The 22640-nt window shown below is 32.7% G+C and overlaps 2 protein-coding genes across 9 annotated transcripts; one reads left to right on the top strand and one right to left on the bottom strand.

Annotated features, from left to right (window-relative positions):
• Positions 1 to 950: 950 nt before the first annotated feature.
• Positions 951 to 3777, top strand: LOC18052962 (protein LAZY 1). The gene is made up of 5 exons (XM_024190768.1): positions 951 to 956; positions 1039 to 1105; positions 1753 to 2528; positions 3229 to 3345; positions 3415 to 3777. Exons 1-5 carry the CDS (start codon positions 951 to 953, stop codon positions 3775 to 3777), a joined length of 1329 nt encoding a protein of 442 aa, XP_024046536.1.
• LOC18052963 (ABC transporter I family member 11, chloroplastic) lies at positions 3402 to 9714 on the bottom strand. 8 transcript variants are annotated; one of them, XM_024191735.1, is made up of 13 exons: positions 9484 to 9714; positions 9340 to 9397; positions 8602 to 8681; positions 8430 to 8481; positions 8181 to 8314; positions 7697 to 7811; positions 7528 to 7614; positions 7261 to 7309; positions 6567 to 6651; positions 6213 to 6305; positions 5411 to 5536; positions 3654 to 3780; positions 3402 to 3491 (listed from the first exon to the last, which is right to left on the bottom strand). In XM_024191735.1, the coding sequence occupies exons 1-11, from the start codon at positions 9570 to 9572 to the stop codon at positions 5458 to 5460; spliced, it is 921 nt and encodes a 306-aa protein (XP_024047503.1). In that variant the 5' UTR covers positions 9573 to 9714; the 3' UTR covers positions 3402 to 3491; positions 3654 to 3780; positions 5411 to 5457. The 8 variants fall into 8 exon arrangements, with proteins under 8 accessions (XP_024047503.1, XP_006447031.1, XP_024047504.1 ...); XM_006446968.2 differs by lacking the exon at positions 6213 to 6305; XM_024191736.1 differs by lacking the exon at positions 3654 to 3780 and having other exon boundaries at positions 3427 to 3491.
• Positions 9715 to 22640: the final 12926 nt, after the last annotated feature.

The following is a 22640-nucleotide window of genomic DNA, read 5'->3' on the forward strand; positions in this document are numbered from 1 at the left end:
TCACAGAGATAAGAACACAAACAAAGATGACTAATTCAAGAAAGGAACAACAACAGAGAATATCATAGATGCTTAACTCAGCTCCCAAGGCCAGCACTTGCAACGGCTCCCCCATTAACTTGTACAGATAACAGATACTTGGAAGAGGCAACAAATTGCGACAAATGAGTTACAGCAGAATCTTTTACGTAAAAAATATCTTAACTGAACCATGACCCACAAATAAGTTTGTAGAATTGAATCCAGTCCCTGTGGGATCCCTCATGACTAATAAAATATATCTCATTATTTAATACTCATCTGTGTGCCTGACAACATTCAACCAAAATATTTTTGTCCTGCCAGACATGGTGGGCATTTCATTCACACCAGGTTCCTCGTAAGATAGTTGTAAATAAAGGATGATAAGACGTAAAGTTATTTTCACAGATCATAAACTTAATAACAGATTTTATTATGCTGGCATGTAATTTATCATTCAGATACATGATAATTTCAGATTACAGACTGACTTAAAAAAGAAATACTCATATTCTCATGAATTGCTGACTAACTTAAAAAAGAAATACTCATATTCTCATGAATTGAGAAGTGGCTAATTGCCATCTGTTCTTGTATCTTTGAATCCTACTCCAAATATCCATACACGCAAGGAAGCCGTAGCATTACCAGCTTGTGGGTCTCCAAACCACTCTCCAATTTACATGATTTGATCTTGACAAAGAACAGCCAACCAAAATCTTGTATCTTTCTATTTGTCTCGCCACTCAAACTCAAGTCTATCTGAAGACTCTTCTAGCAATGACTGTCCCTTAGTAATCATGATAAAAGATACTCATTATTTCGATCTTGAGCAATCTAATAATCATTTTTAAGGTCTCTCTCCCCTTACATATCTATATCTGTCTTCGTATGTGTTCCTTCATCAAGCCCTCGAAAGTGAGATCAAAATGAATGTAAGTACCTACTCTACAAATTTTCAAAACATCATAAATGTTACAAATCTTTTAACTTCATCTTTGCCTGAAATTGTAGCAGATACTAGGCTGGAAGCACCAGAGAAAACGGCAAAATAGCGTTGAGCCATTCAAGGATTTCACCCTTGGTATTATAACTACTTCATAAACTGTATTCCAGCTTAGCAATCCCTATGGCATGCTACCACTTACAAAAGAATCACATAACAACTTACTAAGATAACTTAGCCTGCTCAACGTGTAATCTAGCACATCAGTTTAGTTCAAGATTGTATGATTAAGTTAAACTCCTCTGGAATTACTTATATTTTGAAACTGATAAACTTCTGCAACTGCACTCGAGGATTAAAAAACAGGTCGTTCTCAGAACGCCAAAAAAAAGTGCCTCAGCAGCATAATTTTCTGCCAGAATCATATCATACGTTCAGGTTGTCCCAAAATTATCTCCATGAAAACTGGCGGAGAACACCCATCTTGGGCATAGGACCACCAGTTTTCTCCACAAGGAATAGTATTAAATAGGCAAATCAGCACAAGTATTGTGGCCTTCTTTTTTGTACGCGTCCTCGATAACTGCAGGGTTATTGCAATTAATCGGTCTCCAAGCAACCATGATTACAAATCTGAAAGCGTTGCAGCGACTAGAATAGGTCCATATTGCCCTATCGGGTAGAAAAATAAAAATGGAAAACCAGTTCACTTTCTCAAACTAACCGGTCGGATCTTTCTTCACATTTGTTGATAATGTCCTAATTCCTTTTGGGTTCAATTTCAGGAAACTACTGCATTTGCCTTTCAGCTCAGTCAACCCTTGATTACCAAGACTATGATTCAAAGCCAAACTTTGGATCAAGATATGGATCAAAATCCTCAAAGCATTCCAGAAGGGAGTATGAAAACTCCACTTCTGAACTTGAGGCCGAGGAAGCGAAAGAAAGCTTCAATGAAGAAACATCTGCAGTTATCTCCGAGCCCTTCCACGGCTTCCTTACCATTGGAACTCTTGGTATGGAACCCATTTCCAGTGAACCAGCAACACCAACGTTTGCTATATCTGGGGAAAACATAATCGACGAAAAAACAGAGGTCACAGAATATGACTTAAAGCTCATTAATGATCAACTAGAGAAGTTCCTTGAGGCTGAAGCAGAAGAAGAAGAAAATATTGAAACATCGGGAAGAAATAGTTATGTTAGCATTGTTACACTCTGTGACAACCCAATGGAAGGAGCCAATTCTGAAGATTATGGAAAGATGATGGTGTGTCCACTCCAAGGATATCTATTTGGGTCTTCAATTGAATTTCCAGAAACAATTATAGAGGTGAAGAAGGAAAAGGCATCACTTATGGAGCTGTTTCATAGAAGAGAGACAACAGACAAAAGTTCCATGGAAAAGTCTAGTAAAGTGGAGATGCCAGCCAAGCAAAAGCATAAATCTGTCAAAAATCTCATTAAGAAGATGTTTAAAAAGTTTCGTGCATCTTCCAAAAGCCCAACCCCTTCGGACAGTGATACTGCATTTGTTTCAACCAAGAAGAAGCTGCATAAGGTATGCCTTCTAGCACTAGATTTTCCAAGAGCTACTATTTACTAATTGTTTTTTGGTAGAAACCTCATATTAATAATCAGTAGATCATGATGTTGTAGTCTAAGAAACTTAATGCATTAATTCTGCAAACAACAAAGCCAAGACATCCAGGATAGATGGAAGTGAACTACTAGAATCAAAGGGTGTAGATTGTCTGTAACCTTTTTTCCATTTTAACAAAGAAATATTGGGAGTGAGTAATTCAGAGGTGGTTTCACATTTTCTACAAGTGTAAGGGCCTGATCAAGGCCATTCATTGAGAGTACACTGCATGGTGTAAAAGTCATCTGTGCTTAAAATGTTCAGATCTTATATTTCAAACCATCCATTTCAAAAAGGATCTCATAGCCAGGTTATCATCTGATGATTCTAGCACAAAATAACACAACCTTATGTAACCATTATTGCAGGATTATAAATTCTGTAACAAACAAGATTTTTACATAGTTCAAAATTAACTACAGAGTATATACTGGATAACATATTTTTCCCATTTTTATTTTATCAATCCTGTAACATGATTGCAGGAGTATCATCAATCCCTATCATACAAGAATGTTACATGTTACACAATAAATTTTTTGGGAGGGAATCTTTGTCAAATAAAGATGATAACTTCAGGCATATATACTGGATAATATTATTTCTGTTCTAACTATATATAAGTGCCATGCAGGTGATACAAATGTTCCACAGGAAAATTCACCCTGAAAAGTCTATAGCTGAAAAGGAGTTAAAATCCCGCACCAATAAGATCAAGAGCAGTCCTTATGAGGGTGTCCACACTGATGGAGGCCTGGACAATGACAACAAAAGTTCTCCCCCGGGATGTGAGTCGAAGGACCAGATAGAATATCACAAGATCGAAAAAATGTTGTCCCAATATGGGCTTAGGGGCAGTACTTCAAGTGGAAATAGGGAGCACTGGATCAAAACAGACGCAGACTGTAAGTATCTTTTTCTTAAATTTTTTAGTTGCTTTTTTTTTACCCATAAAAAAATAAGATATTATAAATTGCAAGCAATTTTTTTGTCCTTCACTTGGCCATGCATGCAAAATAAGCAGGAAAGAATCTGTGACCTTACCGTAGACAAATTCTTAGGAAGAAAAAATGCCATGATGCCAATAGGCTTTCAGCATGCATTCCAGCATGCCAGTTCTACTTCTTGTCCAGAGGAGAATAGAATGACAGTTTTACTCAACTTCTAACAACTGCAACATCTAGTTTTGATTATTTTTCTTATCACTGCCACCAAACGACAATACAGCTAATCTTTCTTCAGATAAGATGCATAAAATGAAAAATATCTGATAAATGTTTTCAGTAATTCAAGCATTCAAAAGCATAAGTATACTGATAAAAATGTATGAAATCTGGAAAATAACAGAACTGTAAGTAGAATAAATAACTAATGATATATAAAGGAAAGTTTGGAAGATAATAGGAAACTAGATTCAAGCACTGTATGGAAAAACTAGACGAAAAGAGTGGTCAAATACTAGGGTAGAATGTGCACTAATTAGCATGCAGAAACACTTTTCCTATAAAATAGCAATCATCTATTTCTTCCATATTCCAACTTTAATACTATAGTTCAATAAAAGATGAAAAACACAGACGCTCAGCTCTTTTAGTGTAAACCATATGGTATTCCCATCACCATCTCATCTCCAACCATAAAAAAATCATGTCTCATCTGTTTGTACACAACACAAAACTTTTCTTTTTGGCTGGTACTCATCACAATGTACAGATTTAAAAGCGCTAATCTATAAAGAAAGCCTCATATATGTTTATTTAATGTGATCAGCAGCACCAACACGCTGATATATCGACTAATTTTTTCCTTCTATCAGTTAACTAAACCATATCAACTAATATTTCTTCGCTTTAAAAAGACTTCGCCCCATACAATATATGAAAAATACCAATATGCATTCAAACTTGATAGAAAATTGACCGTTAAGAACTGTTAAAAAGCAGTAACATAATTGAAATAAATTGTTAACATGTTTTTGCCAAAGACACTGGATTATAAACCATGTCTTGTGGCCACACTTCTACAAAAGACTATAATTTTTATAAATATGTAGCCTGACCCTTTTCTATTGATTGAAATGTAGACCTGGTGTTGGAGCTGTAGCAGAGGAGCTGAGGGAAATGCTTAGCAGCAGTGGTTCTTTATGAGTTATAAGATGCATCAATGTGATGGTTTGTAATATTATCTATGTTCTTGTAGATTGTGAGAAAAACGGTAATGAACTCTGGAGAAAGAGAGAAAAATAAGGAGGATTCCATCTTCCACCATGTATTAAAAAGGCTGTGGCACTAAGTGCCTTGTAAGGTTCTTAATTACATGATGTTGTTTGAGACTCGTGACCTGTAAGGTTCTCAATTAGTAACGGATGAGGTTGATTGTGTCACTTGAATTCTTAAACACCCAAATACTTCCTAGATGCTTGATTTTGACACCTGTGTTATGCACAGTTCAGTCAGTCAAAATAAATTGCATAGAAGAATCAAAATCTGGAATTGTTCAATATTAGGTTTCAAATTACAGCTTTCGGAGATTGAAGTTTACACACATTAATTTCCCTGCCAAACACATAAATTTGCAGATGTTGGTCCCAATCATGTTGCCTGATAACATGAAAAGGTAGCCTTTGACTGTCCACCCACAAATTCATTTATCCCAACCTTTTTGGAGTAACTAAATAGGAGAATCATTAAAAAGGTCTCAATATATGAAGTTGGATTTATATTTCTTTTCTATTCTGTGTTGTGGAATTTTATAAACAATTTCAATTGTCGACAAAACAACTAGAAGGATCAAGGCCCCACCTCATAGTATAATGTATTGGAAAGGTAGGAAGTAGCTGACTCCCAAATTACACCGGTATGCGCTGTTCAACCAGAAATCCACCCATGTCCATCCTCCAAGAATGATCAACCAGAGCTGCCATCTCTCTGAGATGAAAAAAACCAGAGCTCCATGTGAAAGAAGTACACACAAATGCATATGATCAACGAAATACCGGTGAAGCAAACACATCAATGACTGTAAAATAAAGGGGAAAGGTTAAATTTCTTATAATGGAAGTTCATGGAAACATATTCCACTTTATACCTAAATGAAACAGATTATTATGCACTGGATGACATGAGTATCTATTATGGGTTTTGATGACATTAGTATTGGTTTAGTTATACTTTTAAGAAATTAGGCATTCAAATATACAATTAGACAACATCACTTCTGCATTTCTTCAGCAGAAGAGATGTAACTACATTAAAAAACTGTAAGAATGTTTTTGTATGTAGCAAGAGCACTAGAATTGGGCGACATATTAAAGGAAGAAAAAAGATTGAGGGATCACAGTACTTCCCCCTCTCGTGTTGTCTCCAAACCCAGATAGAAGCTACTTGTAATCTACAGAAACTTTAATCTTTGGTAAAAGGAAAATTGATTTGTGAAGCGCATTTTTTGCAACTTAAAATTTTTACTACTCATCATAATTTCTTAGTCTGTGCCATGCCGAAAACTGCCATGGTCAGAGATTATCAAATGCTCATTAGAGATAATTTCTTCTTTTCCCAGAAACGGTGGAGAAGAAACAATGAACTTATACATCAGGAATGAAACCTGTCCATAGCTACCACTTCTTTCACCATATACTGGCTAAATCTTTTTTGTCCACATACAGAAATTAAAAAAGGATGCACCTGTCCTTCTTTCCTAGAACATAGACAAATACGTGCTCATTAAAATATGTTCAAATGTCTAATATTTATGGAGTTTCAGAGTCCAAAAATTTTTAAGATGTCAAATTGGATTTACTGCATGCACAGGATATGTCAAATTGGATTTAACATGTCCATGGGACAATCTGATGTGTCTCTGGTCTCAAAACCGTACTTAGACAGCATATTGATAGAAAATAAAATAATTTTCTAACAACAAAAATTTAGAAGAGGAAATTGAAAAAGATAAACTTACTTGAGGTCATGACTAACAACAAGTATAGTTAATTCTTTCTTCAAATGCTTCAAAAGCTTCACAACATCTGCACGTGCTTTCCAATCTGATTTCCAAAATTGCATTATCAATAACTGGTGGAAAATTGGCTATAGCACTTAGGAAAAGGTAATGCCAGATGAGGTTCTGATTTATATACAGAAATTTCACACAAGCATCAATATATTCAACTACCCTGCATTAATTCCTAGATATTTCCTGATTTCAGGCTCACATCTCCCGAAAGAGTTAAAACGGTAAAAAGATTTATATTAAGTAGGAGATTTTCAAAGAGAAGAACAAATTATCCTGTAAACAACTATGCATCTGGCAAATAAAAACATTCTAAAAAGATAAATAAATAAACAACAGTATACTAGCTTTATCATGTAGCTACCAAGCATCCACTAGGAATTATCAGTTTATGAAACAAGAATTACTACAGTGCAAATTCTGCAAAAATTCTTAAAATTCAGCTACCCAACCAGAATTGAAAGAAGAGGACTTATACATTTAAAAGGCTTGAAAGGTTTTTTGCAAGTATTAACAAAGAGAGAGCCGAAGAGTTGTAAGAATCATGCAAGATTAATTGTTGGATAAGTCTAGATTTGTTAAGAGTCCCTAAGCGGAAGACAATCAGTAATGCAGGAAAACAGCACTGGATGAGATATCATACCAAGACCAGCAAGAGGCTCGTCCAATATCAATAAATCTGGGACTTGTACCTAAAGGATAAATCTAACCAGCAATTAGCACTCGAAATATTCTGCAGCTATGCACAATCATTAGTAGCAATTTTTTAACCCATGGCCAAAAATAAATAAATAAATAAAATTAAAATTAAAGAAAATTTCAAACTATTGAAGCATTTTAGCACTTGAATGTTTACATGCATTTTTGAGCGGGTTTGAATTTAACTATAAAATGATCTATAAGTTCTTACCAATTGAATTGCTAATGCAAGCCTACGTTTATAGCCACCGCTTAGAGAATGAGGATCTTTATCCAAAGAAGTTCCATCTAATCCAACCTGAGGTTAGCAAATGGATATATGCCCATTAGATATGAAATACATAGAGAATTTTTGTAAATAATGAAAGGCACATAGATACCCAGTTAATAGCTCTTTGGAGATTCAAAGCAAGGTACTCCTTCAATTGAATGCTACCACTTTGCCTTGGCCACCCAAATATAACTTCATCAAGTACATTATCTGCCACAAAATACCTGGTTTGCAATAGCATAACTTGTTAGCAAATTAACAGAACAAATGTTAGGCACAATAATGAAATGAATAACTGTAAGAGAGGCACACAGTTGAAAGTGGGAAATGATAGTCTGGAGTACATTACAAGCAAGAGTCTCCTAGAACTGAATTATAATGGAAATAAAGTAACATAAACACAGATGAACCATAGAAAGAAGATTCAGAAAATAAATTTACTTTGGCTTTGCAGAGTATACTCCAACTAGGAACAAAATCAAACTCGCTATATAACAGATGAGAAAAAATAAAAGTCCACAACATCTGAGATCCCTAAAATTCTTTATCATGACAAAAAATGAAAGTGAAAATGTCCAATTGACTTCTGATACCGTTCTGGAAACTGAAAGACAATTCCCACTTTTTCTGGTGGTAATGGTTCAGGAGAGTTATTTGGTTCGCCATCATTGTTATATCCTCGTATGTTAATGGAACCAGATGTTGGTTTGCTCAACCCTGCAAGAAGCTGAGACGGAAGGAGAAGGTAAACACTCATACATTATAAAAGAGAAGGGGGATGTACAAAATGCACGTTAAAAACTTCCATGAGGAAAACAATAGCGTACACACCAGTGAATTACCTGCAAGAGAGTGGTTTTCCCACTTCCACTACGTCCAAATATTAAACCAAAACTGCAGTAATTGACCACAAACAGTTTAGTCCATGAGTACAGAACCCTACGGTTGATCCCCACACAGGACCAATTGGACAAAAACAAGCTCACACCATGAAATCAGACCACAAACACGTACCTTTTCTCAGGAAGGGAGAAGCTAACTCCATTTAAAATGTCGACCTGGGTCCCTGGGGGCCGATAGGAAACATCCCTAACCTTAAAAGTAACATTTTATATTTTCTTAGTAACTTCCAGAACCATCAACTTTATATTCAATTATAGCAAAGAAGCTGTTAATACTAATACATGAAGCATAAAAAGCGAGCAAATTCCTAACAATTAACTACTGCTATATACTCTCGGCAACACTGAAATCCAAAAATTTCCATTTTGTAGAATTCACATGCCATTATCATGAATGGTTGTAAAGATATGTTCCCTGTTTAAAAATTATCCTATCACTAAAATGCTAGAAACAAAAGCCAATTAGCAACGCTGGCTACATGCAGGGGGAAACAAATAAATAATAATTATTCACAATTACGTCACAAATCAAAACTATTACAAGCAAATAAAAATAAGATTTCACATATTATCATCACCAAATTATTATAATAACTATTTCAAAAGAATTACACTTTTGGGAGGTCTCAATCTGATAAATTATACTTTTTACTTAACAGCCAAGTACTCCCAAAATATCAAGCTCATTACGTTCAATACAAAAAAAAAAAAAAAAAAAAATCGAGTGCCTCGCTCGTTATTTCGTAGAAAGCAATCAGCTAAGAAGTATATGTACGCAGCTTGACAAAAATTTAAACTAACAACAATATATTTTGAACAATATTAAAGAAGCAAGAAAAAAAAACCTCACTTCAAGGCAAGAATAATCGCAGGAGATTCCGCCAGCGCGCTTTTTTCTAAGGTTCACTCTGTAAGTAAATGAATGGAAATTGAATTAAAATTAACAGACTCTCAATTAAACAAGTAAGTGTCATTGTCGTATTAATTTGCTTACCTGGAGCGTGAATTACGTGAAATTAAGATCGACGATTCAAATTTCGTCCAGTGAAGCGCAGAGGAAAGAGCCAAAGTAGAGCTCGCCATTACTAAAAACACTGAAGAATTTGTTTGTTTGCCGGCTCCGCGGGCGTTCTTCAGGACCCCTCCCCAAGTCGAGTTAATTGCAGCAGGTACACCTCCGTACTTCAAAAATTACCTCAATACCCTAAAATCTGATTTTGGCAAAATTTTAATCGATACCTTTAAAAGCTTATAGAAAATTACTAAGTTATCTTCATTTTAAAACATTTCAACTCAACGGACAACACATCTCCCCCCTCTACTCAAGCAAACAAACACTCACATTTGTTACAATTCCCTCTATTACCTTTACTCAAACAAACAAACACTCAGCCTCCATTCTCATACATGCTAAATCAAATATCAACCAGCATCACCTCTGCAATTCGCTCACCAACATTACCTCTACTCAAACAAACATTCATTCTCCATACATGTTAAATCAAACTTCAACACTTTGATCACTGTAAATAGTATTCTTATGTGTATATGTTAGAAAAATATACTCTTTAAAAGTATATGTGTTTATTTAATTGTAATAAATATTTTTTCTGATTAATAAAATTAATGAGGTATTTTATTCAAATATCTTAATTGCATTAATATTTTGATCAAAGTCCAATTAATCATATTATATGTATTTATGTGATCACCATATGGATTCACAGAAGACATAAATATAAGTTATCTTATGATTAAATAAATTTAGTTCACAGTTGATAAATAAAGTTGGGCACTTTATTTAGGTATAGACTGTAATGAATTCATTGAATGATTTGTCTTAATCATGTATGAATTTATTAATGTAGTACGACTACATTGAACATGATCACATATGAGATTTAATTAACATTGAAATGACTGTCAGACTTATTAAATCTCATAGGCATTGATTTTACTGTAATCTTAATATTGAGTTAATTATAATTTTATGATTGTAATTGTTATTCCATTTGAGTTATCAATGGGCACGACACATTTTTGTGGTCACAATTTCCCGGTATCTTGGTGGGAGCAATTATGGGTATTGGAGTTATAGATTAACAATATAGAATTTGTACAACACATCTCTTGATGGGTTTTCGGCACTTGATCATAGAATTCTCTGGCCAAAGTGTGTCAACATATTTAATATGTTGAAAATGATCATTAGAGAAAACCAGCAAGTATCAAGGAACAAGATGTTATTAAATTGATTGGACAGTTGAGATATCAATTTAATTAATGATGTGGTACAAAAGATTGTGCAGTAAAGAAATCAATGTGGCTTGGGACGAATTATTATTCGAGCATACAATTATGGAGGTCAATTCCAATCTTTTAGTGGAGTGGATTTGGAATTAAATAATTAGACTAGTTTAATTACAAGCCTAATTGTTATAGCCACTATTGTATATTCTCAAATGATCCCTGGGTTAGCTCATTTAATTGACTGCACCACTACTGGACTAATAAGTAAGATAACTAGCTATTTGGGTCAAAAGCCTAAATATATCTTTTAGTGGGAGGCTCCATTTAATTAGCTTGTGTGTAAGGGGCCTTATGTTATTTTACAAGGTGGATCCCCTATAGAAAAAGCAAGTAATCATAAGTTTTGTTTTTTTATTATTTGGAGCCTTAGGGTTTTCACTAAAGGGAGATATAAAAGGCTTATTTTCTCTAAAAAAAAATAGAGCAGTCACTTTATACAGATCAGAGAAAAAAATTTTTCTCTCTATTGTTGAGAGAAAAATTTTCTCGTGCTAGTTGTTTTGGTAGTGATAAAGGCGCCCACACGTCAAGTGCAGATCGAACCTGAGTCATAACCTGGAAGATCATTGGTGACAGTTCGTGATCTAACAAGCGTGGTGGTGACGGATGGTGATCAAACAAGAGTGGTGGTGATGGATCGTAATCTAGGAGCCTAAATCACTCCAGCGGAAAAAGCCAAATCGGATTTTCAAGGTACGATTTCTGGATTACGTATTCCTATATATTATATGAGAGCGGTCCTTAAAAGGTTTTATAAAATTTTTAAAACCTGATTTTTCCCCAACAGTATAACATTACATTAATTTTCTATAGTTGATATTTTTTTTCTTAATTGATTTCATGGATTAATTATATGCAGGCATTCCTCATGTATGCTTGTATGCTTGGGCAGAGGAAGAAAACACTTTGAAGATCAAAAAAGCTTTTTAAATGGCTGTAATATGTTTAATTGCGATGTTCATTAGTGTATCATATCCAAATATTGAAAAATTTGTGCACTGATAACTTTGTTTATTTATATTAATTAATCTAATCATTTCTCAAACTGTCGGATTGCAAATTTAGTTTTTTTACTGCAATTTATGAACACACGATTTGGTCGTGTAAGGTCATGTAACATATGATTCAAGGTCGTGTAATATACTCGTGTAATACATGACCCTCAATCGTATATGACATGACTTTGTGTATTATTACACGATCTTAAATCATGTATTACGAGTCTTTCACGACTTTCAGTTGTATATTACACGACCTTCACATACTACACGACTTTATGTATTACATGACTTTATATATTACGCGATTACACGACCTCCATGAATTACACGACCTTAAAATTACACGACTTTTCCATTAATCATTAGATTAATTTAAAGACTTAATTTGTGCTAAGAATTTATATTTGCTGCTATGCAGAAAATATCAACGAAAATTATTGAAAAAAAGAAGTGAAATTAAATTAGAATCTAAATAAATTCCACATCATCATTGGTTTGAATTGTAACTAGTGGCATACGATCAGATGTCTTAAGCTTGAACTTCATTGTGATTTCGAATTCTGAAGTATCCATATCAATAACTTGAGCTATATTCTCCACCAATTCGACATATGTTGTTGATCGTGGTATCATTATCCCTTTAGTCTTGGAACCTTTGAACTTATACTCGTCATTTTGCTCAATTCATTCACCATTAAAGAGAATAGACACACATACCAAAACCATATATGATGATACAATAAAAACAATAATATCAAATTTCATATACAAGTAACTACAAGAACTACACGACCTACACGACTACATTACTGACATGACTTACACGACCTACATGACTATATTACTTACATGACCTATACGACTTACACGACTATATTACTTACACGACCTACATGACTAATTACATGGCGTACACGGTATCAAAAGGAATGCACGACGCGAAACATTTTTGCCATAAATAAATTATATTGCTGAAAAAAATAATGAAACAACCAACATTGTCATATATTTCTACATATAAGAAAAAATGGTGAAAATAAAACATTATAATGTGAGGAAAATTTCTAAATTTTCCTAAAAATTAAAAAAACTTAAAACCCAACAACATTAACATACCTTATTGGGTTGTTTAATGAGCAATGCACCTCATTTCAGTTAAATAAAGAGTGGATGTTAAAGAAATGAATATATAATTGTATTTGTGTAAGAAGTTATAAGAGATTTTGAGAGATTCTAGGAGATTTTGAGAGAATTTCGGCCACAAAAAGAGATTTGGGTGAAGACAATGAAGTTGAGTGAATTTGATGCATTTATTAAGGGCATTTAAGACTTCACTCATATTTATTAGGGTATCCATGAAAACCAAAAAGGGAGGGGGTATTTAAATAATTTTGAAACTATTAAAGGGTATTTAATTAAACCCTTTCCAAGTCACGTGAGAGGGTCAACTCTTTGCCATGTCAGCATCAAAGTGACTTTGCTGTTAAAACACAATTATCGATATACCAGTTGAGTAGGCTGATAAAATAAGTTGTTGATTAAAATAAATAATTTGGTGTTTAGTAAATTGCATTGTTTGGTTGGTGTGAATTTAAAAAGTAGAATATATGCGTTTGATAAATTTTATTACGAAAGTGTTGTTTTATTATATAATAACTAAAATAAATATAGGTTTAAATTGTCTTTTACTTTTAGAGTATATTTAATAAATTATTTAGACATATCTTTTTTTCTTCTTAAATATATAAAATTACATTAAAAACTCAATTAAAAAAATCTAAAGAACTTCATAATCTATTACATAAAATATGATTAAAAATTCATAATTATATGTAATCCAAATAAAATAAAAAGTAATATGTATTACATTCACATTAAATTTTTTGTAATAAATTTTTTCAAATTATAGTAGTATTATGATATATACTGATTTATATATTGGGGTTTATAGATAAGTAAGATATAATTATTTTTTTATAATTGTCTTTTTATTAAAATACTAAAGTTATAATAGGAATTTTAAAAAGGTGTGGTATCTTATTGAATTAGCTGCTTATGAAAAGTAACTCCATATCTTCTTTTAAAAACTGCTGACAAGATGGAAAAAAATTATGAAATAAACTACTTTTGCATAATTTACCAAACATTATTTTTGTCAAAAATTATGAAATAAGCAGCTTATTGAATTTTAACCTCAATACCAAACGAATAGTCACTTATTGCATCACTGAAAATTTACTTCTACATTTAAACATTGGCGTGAAATTATTTGTATTTAGGACTAAGCTGGCCTTTTTATAATTTTTTTTAATTTATAATTAATAGTTATTAGATAAAAGTATGAAACTAATTAAATCTTAATTGTGTATTATTATATATGTACAAGTGACAAAATATTAAAAAAAGTTGAACATGGATTAGCTAAGTAATAAATTTAAATCTGTAAAATTTATCTTAATTTAATAAATCCAATTATATTGCTTTTGGGAGCACCATACTCCTTATTTTCTCTTTTTTTACTTTTAAATTTAATGGAAAATTTAATGGTGTGGATATTTTTATTTGATTATTGACGTTACATTCCTTATTGTTTGTTAAAAATCAAATTAGTCAAAGATGATTTCAAAATTTTGATAAATATTTTTCCTCAATGTTCTTTTCTTCAGCCTTTTTCATTTTTTTTTACTCTTATTCTTCCTTTAATCACTCTAGTCTAATTCATTCTTTCTTTCTTCATCTACTCAAATAAATTATTACTCTCAGGGAGAGATTTCTTTCAATCACTAAGCGAAGTTAGTGATTTCACCTCATTGTATACATATACACTCTCTATATATTTTAAGTCTTGAGCCTCCCTCCATTTTTTATGCTTATTGCATAAATTAGATTGATTGCGACCATCTCTATATTGGATAAATTAAACTGACTGTGACCATTTTTATGTGTTGTATGTATGTATGTGCAGTCGATATGCTTCAGCAACTTGCCTTTCTTCTTAAAACTAAGAAATAAACGGCTATATGATGTTGTTTACAGACTTTATAATAGCCCAAAAAAGTATATTTTATGGTTTAACAAATTCAATAAATCAATTTACTGCAAACTCCTCTTATTATCTTTGAAAATTTGAAGACTGAAATTATCTATGAAAATCTAATTATGAAAGAGGAGAAGAAACAAAATTTAACAAAAGAAAAAAGACGAAGAGGAAGAAAATGAACTTGAAGTAGGAAAGCAGAGAATGATTAAAAAGAAGAAAGAAAGAGTAAAGTCACTCCCAGGTTGAGTGTAGGTTGGATTACATACTTGTTTTACTATTTATGATAGTCAATGTAGTTGTTTCTTATGAGAGTATTGATGGGGAGAGTAGAGTTGGTAAGGGGTTTTAAACAGAAGGTTACTACATATAGGTAAATATAATACTCTCTTCTTAAAAGCCATTAACTGCTATGGATATAGAGGAGTTAATCTGCAAATTCAAAGCGATAACTGTAAGAAAGGAAGACAAAAATAAAGTGATGTTGGAAGTGTGAATGGAAACAAAAAGCAAGAAAGTCTTGGTTGGATGTTTGGTCGCCAAAGTCCTCCTTACAAGAGGGGTCAATAAAGAGGGGCTTAAGATTGCATTACAGCAAGTATGGCGAACTTTCTGAGAAGTTAAGATCGAGAGCTTGGGCAACAATATCTTCATGTTCAAGTTTGCAGAAAAGGTTGATAAAAGAAGAGTGATAGCAGAAGGCCCTTGGCACTTTGATAGAGTAATAATTGTCCTCACAAAACAAAAGGAATTCGGGAGGCCACAAAATAATCTTTTACTCACACATCTTTCTAGGTACAGATTCGTAATGTACTAATCGCATGTATGGAAAAAGATTTTCTTCAAGAATTAGGTGGAAATATTGTGATAGTAGAGGAGGTTGAAATTAATGAAAGTGAATAGTGCATTGGGGAATTTACAAGAATAAGAATCTCACTCAATATAACATAGCCATTAGAAAAAAAAATTTATTTCTCAAACAAGAAGGCAAGACTGATATTCCAATGCCAATGGTGTATGAACGTTTGCCAAATTTTTGTTTCTGCTATAAAATTATTGGCCACCAATACAAAAAGTGTGCTAAGTACTAGGGTCAACCAAATGAGGAGCTACCATATGGGATATGGATGAAAGCAATCATGGTGGGAGGACGCTTAAAGAAGTACCGTAGTTAAGAGAGATGAAACAATAATGATGGTAGATAAAAAAATAAATTTGCAAGTTCAGAGGATCGTTGTTGCTCACAACATCATCAATAGAGCTAGGAAAACTCGAATGCTGTAATTGGGTCAGAGCCTAACAACAAAGAGATAGGTTAAACTAATGAGTTAGCTAGAATTGATGGGATAGAGAGGATAATTGAGCAGCATTTAATAAAAGAAGTGATGGAATCAATGACGAAGTAGTAAATAAGCAGCAAAAAGCAAAGTGTGCTAGCTAGAAAAAAAAAACTTAGAAATTTGGGAATTCAAGCGAGAAATGAAAATGCAAAAGAAACGGAAAACTTGAAGGCAGCTTCAGTTGAGGTGTACAAGGAGATAGTAGGCTCAAAGAATAAACTAATTAGCATGAAAAAAACAAGATCATGAACATACAGAGGAAGTTGAGATAGAAAATGGGTCAAAAATTACTGAAGTTAGTCCCAGCGAAGGAAGTATAAGTAGCAGGCCCAAAATCCTAACATTAAAGGTGGACATAAAATTAGGCTAGGGACCTTAAAAAGGCTAAATAGTGAGTCAATAAGGCCAATTATAAAGTAAAAAAGAACTAAATTTGTTAGTCCACTTAAATAAAATAAAAAAATGATAGCAATTCTAACCAGTGGCGAAATTCAAATTGAGCTGGGAACCATTGGTAATAGAAGATATGGAATTCATAAATTCTAACATAGTAGAAATTTCAGCGGAGGCTGGTGGCCAGTCCCACCGGAAGCCATGAAAATCCTTAGTTAAAACATTCAAGGTTTAAGGAATCCCTAAATCATCTAGCATTACCAAAGATTCTCCAAATGCAGAGACCCCAATTTGTATTTTTGAGTGAGACAAAGTTGTTGTCTATGCAAATGAATGTGGTTCGTAATAAGTTAAATTTTAGAAGTTGTTTTGCTATGAATAATAGTGAGAAAGGAGATGGACTAGCAATGTTTTCGAATTACCTACGTGCAAATAAAATCCTTCAGTAAGTACCGCATCAATGCTTAAATACAGATGGAAAATGGAAGCAAATGCGGTGTATAGAGGTGTACCGCTATCCACATGAACACTTTTAAGGCACTTAACACGTTTATCTTCTACACTTTAGCTGTGTTTTGGTGATTTTAATGAAATTCTACATCCATATAAAAAATAATGGTGGAAATGATAGGTATTTAAGTTTAATCAGTGACTTTAGAGAGGCTTTAAAAGATTATGATTAAGTAGATGTAAGATATAAAGGATAGCCCTTTACTTAGAGTAATGGAAGGTTTGGACTTGATTTTGTTTTAGAACAATTAGACAAATTTGTGTGCAATAAGGATTAGAGTGACAAATTCGTTGATTGTGCAGCTACTAACCTTGACAAACGGACATCTGACTATTGCCCTGTGTTAATGGATGTCCAAGATAGAGGTAATGGTTAGAACTATAAAAGAATAAGTATTCACGAATCCATTTTAAAGATATATAGAGCCCGTATGACAATTATTAGGATTCATCAAGGAGGAATAGAGCAGACACGAAAGCTAGAACAGTGACAATCCTATACACTTGTTTCAAAAGGTGACTAATGAATCAATGGCTAGTTTACTTTTTTGGTGTAAAGAAGAATTTGACGGAAGAGAAAAGAAGCTAGAAAAGTTGATGAAACAGTTACAAAGCTGGAAGTAAAATAGAGTGCAATAAGAAAATGAGGATAAGATCAAAAGAATGGAGAGACAAATGCACAATATTTTAATTGATGAAGAAATTTACTGGAAACAATACTCGAGAGCAAATTGGCTTAAAGAGGAGGATAAAAATACCAAGTTCTTACACCATAAAGCATCATCTAGGAAGAAAAAGAACAGAATGTAAGGGATTAAAGATAAAATAAAAAGATGGACTGAGAATGCAGAAGAAGTGGAGCATGAGTTTTGTAATTATTTTACAAAACTATTCACTACATTCAGGCCAAGTCAAGATCAAATAGCAACAAGATTAACATGGATAACACTGAGAGTTTCTAGCGACATGAATGAGCAATTGGAGAAGCCCTTCACAACCAAAGAAGTTGACTCGATGTGCCTAACAAAGGCACCAGGACCTGATAGACCGCTAGCAGTATTCTATCAGAAGCATTGGCAAATGGTAAATTTAGGGTTATCACTACTTGCCTTCACATCCTTAATAAGTAAGGTAATATTGCTCCTCTTAGCCATGCATACATTACATTGATACCAAAGGTTGTGAAACCTAGAGAAGTCACCAAATTTAAGCATATTAGTCTTTGTAATGTTATTTATATGAGTATTATTAAGATAAAAACAAATAGGCTTAAACAAATCTTGTACAAAGTCATGTTCCCAACACCAAATGCTTTCATTCCTAATAGATTTATAATGGACAAGATTATTATAGGCTATGAATACCTTTAAAAGATAAGACACTGTAAAGAAAAAAGAAATGGCTTGGTGGCTTTAAAGCTTGATATTAGTGAAGCCTATGATAGATCGGAATGGAGTTTCCTTGATCAAACCATAAAGAGTTTAAGCTTTTCACAAAAATGGGTTAGTATAACTATGAGATGTATAAGTACTATCTCTTTTTCTGTTATCATAAATAGCATGGTTAGCAGTTTAATCCAACCATAAAAAGAGCTAAGATAGGGCTGTCCATGATCTCCATATTTTGTTCACTATATGTGCAGAGGCTTTTTCCTCTCTATTGTTGTAGACAGAACAACAGAAGCTCATTTATAAGCTGTCATTTGAAAAAGACATAAAGATTTTCTATCTCCTATTTGCTAATGATAGTCTTATCTTTACAAGAGCCTCAACCACCGACTGTGAAAATCAGAAAAAAATATTTGATTATTATGTTGTAACCTCTAGACATAAATGAAATACCCAAATATTTTTCATGCCTTGAAACAATGATAAGCTAAAAAATATTCTTGATTGCTAAGGCTTGACCATTTTGAATATTGCCACTTAAGAATATAAAAGATTGGGAAAAAGAAAAGCAGTTTCTTCAATGAAATCAAGTTGAATATCAACAACAAAATATCAAGCTGGCAGCACAAGTTCTTCTTATGTGGGGCCAATAAGTTTCAATTAAAGTAGCGGTACAAGTTGTTCCAGCTTATACCATGAGTGTTTTTATAATCCCAATGGGTATTTGTAATGACATTCAGAGAATAATTGCTAATTTCTGGTGGGGTTCTAAGAGTGACAAAAGAAGTGTCCACTGGTCGAGATAGGAAACGCTGAGTCAGGCCAAAGGTAGAGGAGGAATAAGATTCAAAGATTTTTCAAGCTTCAACCAAGTTTTAGTAGTAAAGTATGGGTGAAGGATTTTGCAATTTTCAAATTTATTGGTGGCAAGGGTTTGCAAGCGAAGTGTTTTAAGAATAAAGATTTTCTGAACGCGAAACTTGACTCTAATCCATCTTTCATTTAGAGAAGCATTTTATAGGGAAGGTAAGTTATACATAACAGCTTATGATGGAGGATTGGAATTGCCTAGGATGTTTAGATTTATAAGGCAAATTACATTTCCAGGGCATTAACTTTCAAACCTATTTCTAGACCAACTTTGCCAGATGATGCTCTAGTTTTTAAATTAATAAATGATGAGAACAAATGGAATGAGAGGCTGATTTACAGCCATTTTGATAAAATGGATACTAATAATAGAGTCAACATTCCTCTACCTAGAAGGGCAATGAGAGATAAACTACTTCGACATTATGAAAAGAGACAACATACTGTCAAGAGTGGATACTGGGTTGCTTTAATACTGAAATTTCCTATAAAAAGCTTAAAAGCTATAAAGAATCAATGGAAAATCATCTGGACACTTGCATTGACATAAAAGATCAGACTTTTTGCTTAGAGGGCAGCAAGAAATCTCCTTCCATCAGTAAAAAACCTTTAGAAGAGAAAAGTGGTTCAAAAGCCTATTTGTCAGTGTATAAAAATGGTTTGGAGCATTGCTGGGTTGTATGGATGCTAGGAAGATTGGAATCTCACACATCTTGCAGATGATCTCAAAGGATTTATTGAATAAGGCATTTTGAGTTTGTTGCATGGAATGACTAGGGTGAGAAGCAAAGCTGATGTCAAATTGTTGGTGGCCATTTTTTTGGGTGACATGGAAGCAAGAAACCATTTCTTATTTAAATGAAGAAGGGAGAATCCTCAGGTGCTAATAGCCAAGGCGGAAGCTGTGGTTGATGCATACAAAAGAACTCAACTACCACCACCTGCATTTATTAGAATCAGCAGGGTTTGATCCAAAAGACCTAGAGCCCTTCTTACCCCATAAAAAGGATATTTCAAGGTAAATATATATGCAACTACGAACTCAAAAAAGCAAATCTAAGGGTTAGGAGCTATTATCTGAGATGAATCTAGAAATGTAATAGCAGTTGCAATTAAGACTTCAAAGTTCTATGGAGATGTAGCATTTGTGTAGGCAGAAGTGATGGAATGAGGTATGCAGATTGTGGGGTGTGCATGCTTAAGATTATTAATTGTTGAATCAGATTCTTAAGAAGTGGTTAATTTTGTAAACAACAAGTAGGATAGAAGATCCGAGATTTTCTGGGTTATCTCATAAATTCAGAACTTAATAAAGGGCTTTGATCATGTTAGTATTAAGTATGCTCATAGATCTTGTAATACTATTGCCCACTTTTTAGCTAAACTAGCTATAGAGAGATGCAAAACTGTTATATGGATGAATTCGTATCCTTCACAACTGATGTATTTATTTTCTTCTATAGAGTGAAAGTAGCTTTTATTCTAAAAAAAATGCCAGTAAGGGACACGGGAGCAACATAGTTCTGTCCGAATTTATATCTTTATAAAAAGAGAAAAACGTCCAATAAGACTTAAATTGATGTCTTCAACAAGAGATAACGTAGTTAGAAATAAGAATTAGTTGTGACAATTGTTTATAAAACCCCACAAATTTGACAAGAAAATTATAATTTTGTGTTATAATAATTGATATGATGACTATGTTGTGTTCGAGTCACATGAGAATTTTTTATGAATCATTTTATTATTTGAGTAGCACTGTTACAAATATTTTAGGAAATATATTTAAAATATATGTTAAACATGTGAATTTCAATTAAAAAAATTTGTGAATGAATAAACATAAATATAAAAGTTAAAAGTATGTTAAAGAGGTTCTGACTATGATACAGTTTATAAATGGGTAATTCAATTAGCACAATTTTTTTCTCTTCTCTTTTGAAAGATCTATGTTACGGATCCTTCTGCAATGGATTTTGGGCTGTCAGAGAATTCGGCAATGGGTCTTTATTTTAGGGGTGATGTTGGATCTTTAAAAGATCTATGTTATGGATCCCCATAGTGAGATTTTTCTATTGAGTGGAGCTTTTAGTGCCCTCTAAAATGTTTATAACACCCCTTTTTGAATTTTATTTACTAAAATATTCTTAGTTTAATTAACAAAATACAAACACATATATTAAAACTAACCATCTTAAAATTTTTACCCCAAAAAATGTATATTTTTATAATTTTTTTATTTATAAATTACATACAAACTATTTTTATTATTAATCTTGTTATTTTAATAATAATAATAATAATAATACATAGGAAAATAACTAAGGGTATTTTAATAACTTGTTACATATCATTCTGATTCCAAAATAAAGTAAATACATTAATACAAAAATAGCTTATTTTTATCTTAGTTCCTACAGCTTAAGTAAATAAATTATTCTTGTTCTCATTTAAGTCTATTATCATTCTTATTCGACCCTTTTCGATTATTAATTGGTAAACACACTATCAATACAATCAAAGCTCACAAGAAGTTGTATAAACAATTTGAGGTTATCCCAAGTTTTGTATTCAAACTTGATGTAATTTTGTATTTATGCCAATATGGCAATATATTATTAGCCTTTTTTTTGTCCTTTTAAAGAAATTTACTAATTTCAAATTAATATTAATAATAAAGTCATAAGTAGTTGTACAAATACTCTTATATAAATTGAGTTGACAGCGTTGTAATGGATTCAAATGCTATTGATGTCAATGTGGAAGTGTATATAACATATAACATAATGATAAGTATTCAAGATCATCTCTACAGGGATTGATATTATTAGATTTGCTACAGTAATCTCAACAGTGCAATTTTGCTTTAATTGAAAATAAAACAAATAATTAAACTGGTAACTTAATTAATAAAAAGAAAATGCAATAAAGTAAATTCTCATGTCACACACAAGGACAAAGCCAATGAGAATGGAGTAGTTGAGTGATTAAACTTTTTTAATGGATTTGACTATTTCTTCTAATTTTAAATTTAATTACTACAACATCTACTACAACACTGGGTATAATCCTTATGTATCATCAGCTGTCACATGTTGAATGTCTTACATCTATATGCAACCTATTAGTGACCAATTGTTATGCCAACATAACATATAAATTTAGTTCATGGTTTGCGAAAGAAAAATAAATAAATGAGTTTCAACCATCAAATACATCCCCTTGATTAAAGAGTAAACGAGAAAAAAGAAAAAAAATAAGAAGGACTGGTTTCCCAATTGATCTCTACAATTTTTTTCCTC

This window comes from Citrus clementina, unplaced genomic scaffold, assembly GCF_000493195.1.
Source record: "Citrus clementina cultivar Clemenules unplaced genomic scaffold, Citrus_clementina_v1.0 scaffold_2, whole genome shotgun sequence".
Classification (NCBI taxonomy): domain Eukaryota; kingdom Viridiplantae; phylum Streptophyta; class Magnoliopsida; order Sapindales; family Rutaceae; genus Citrus; species Citrus x clementina.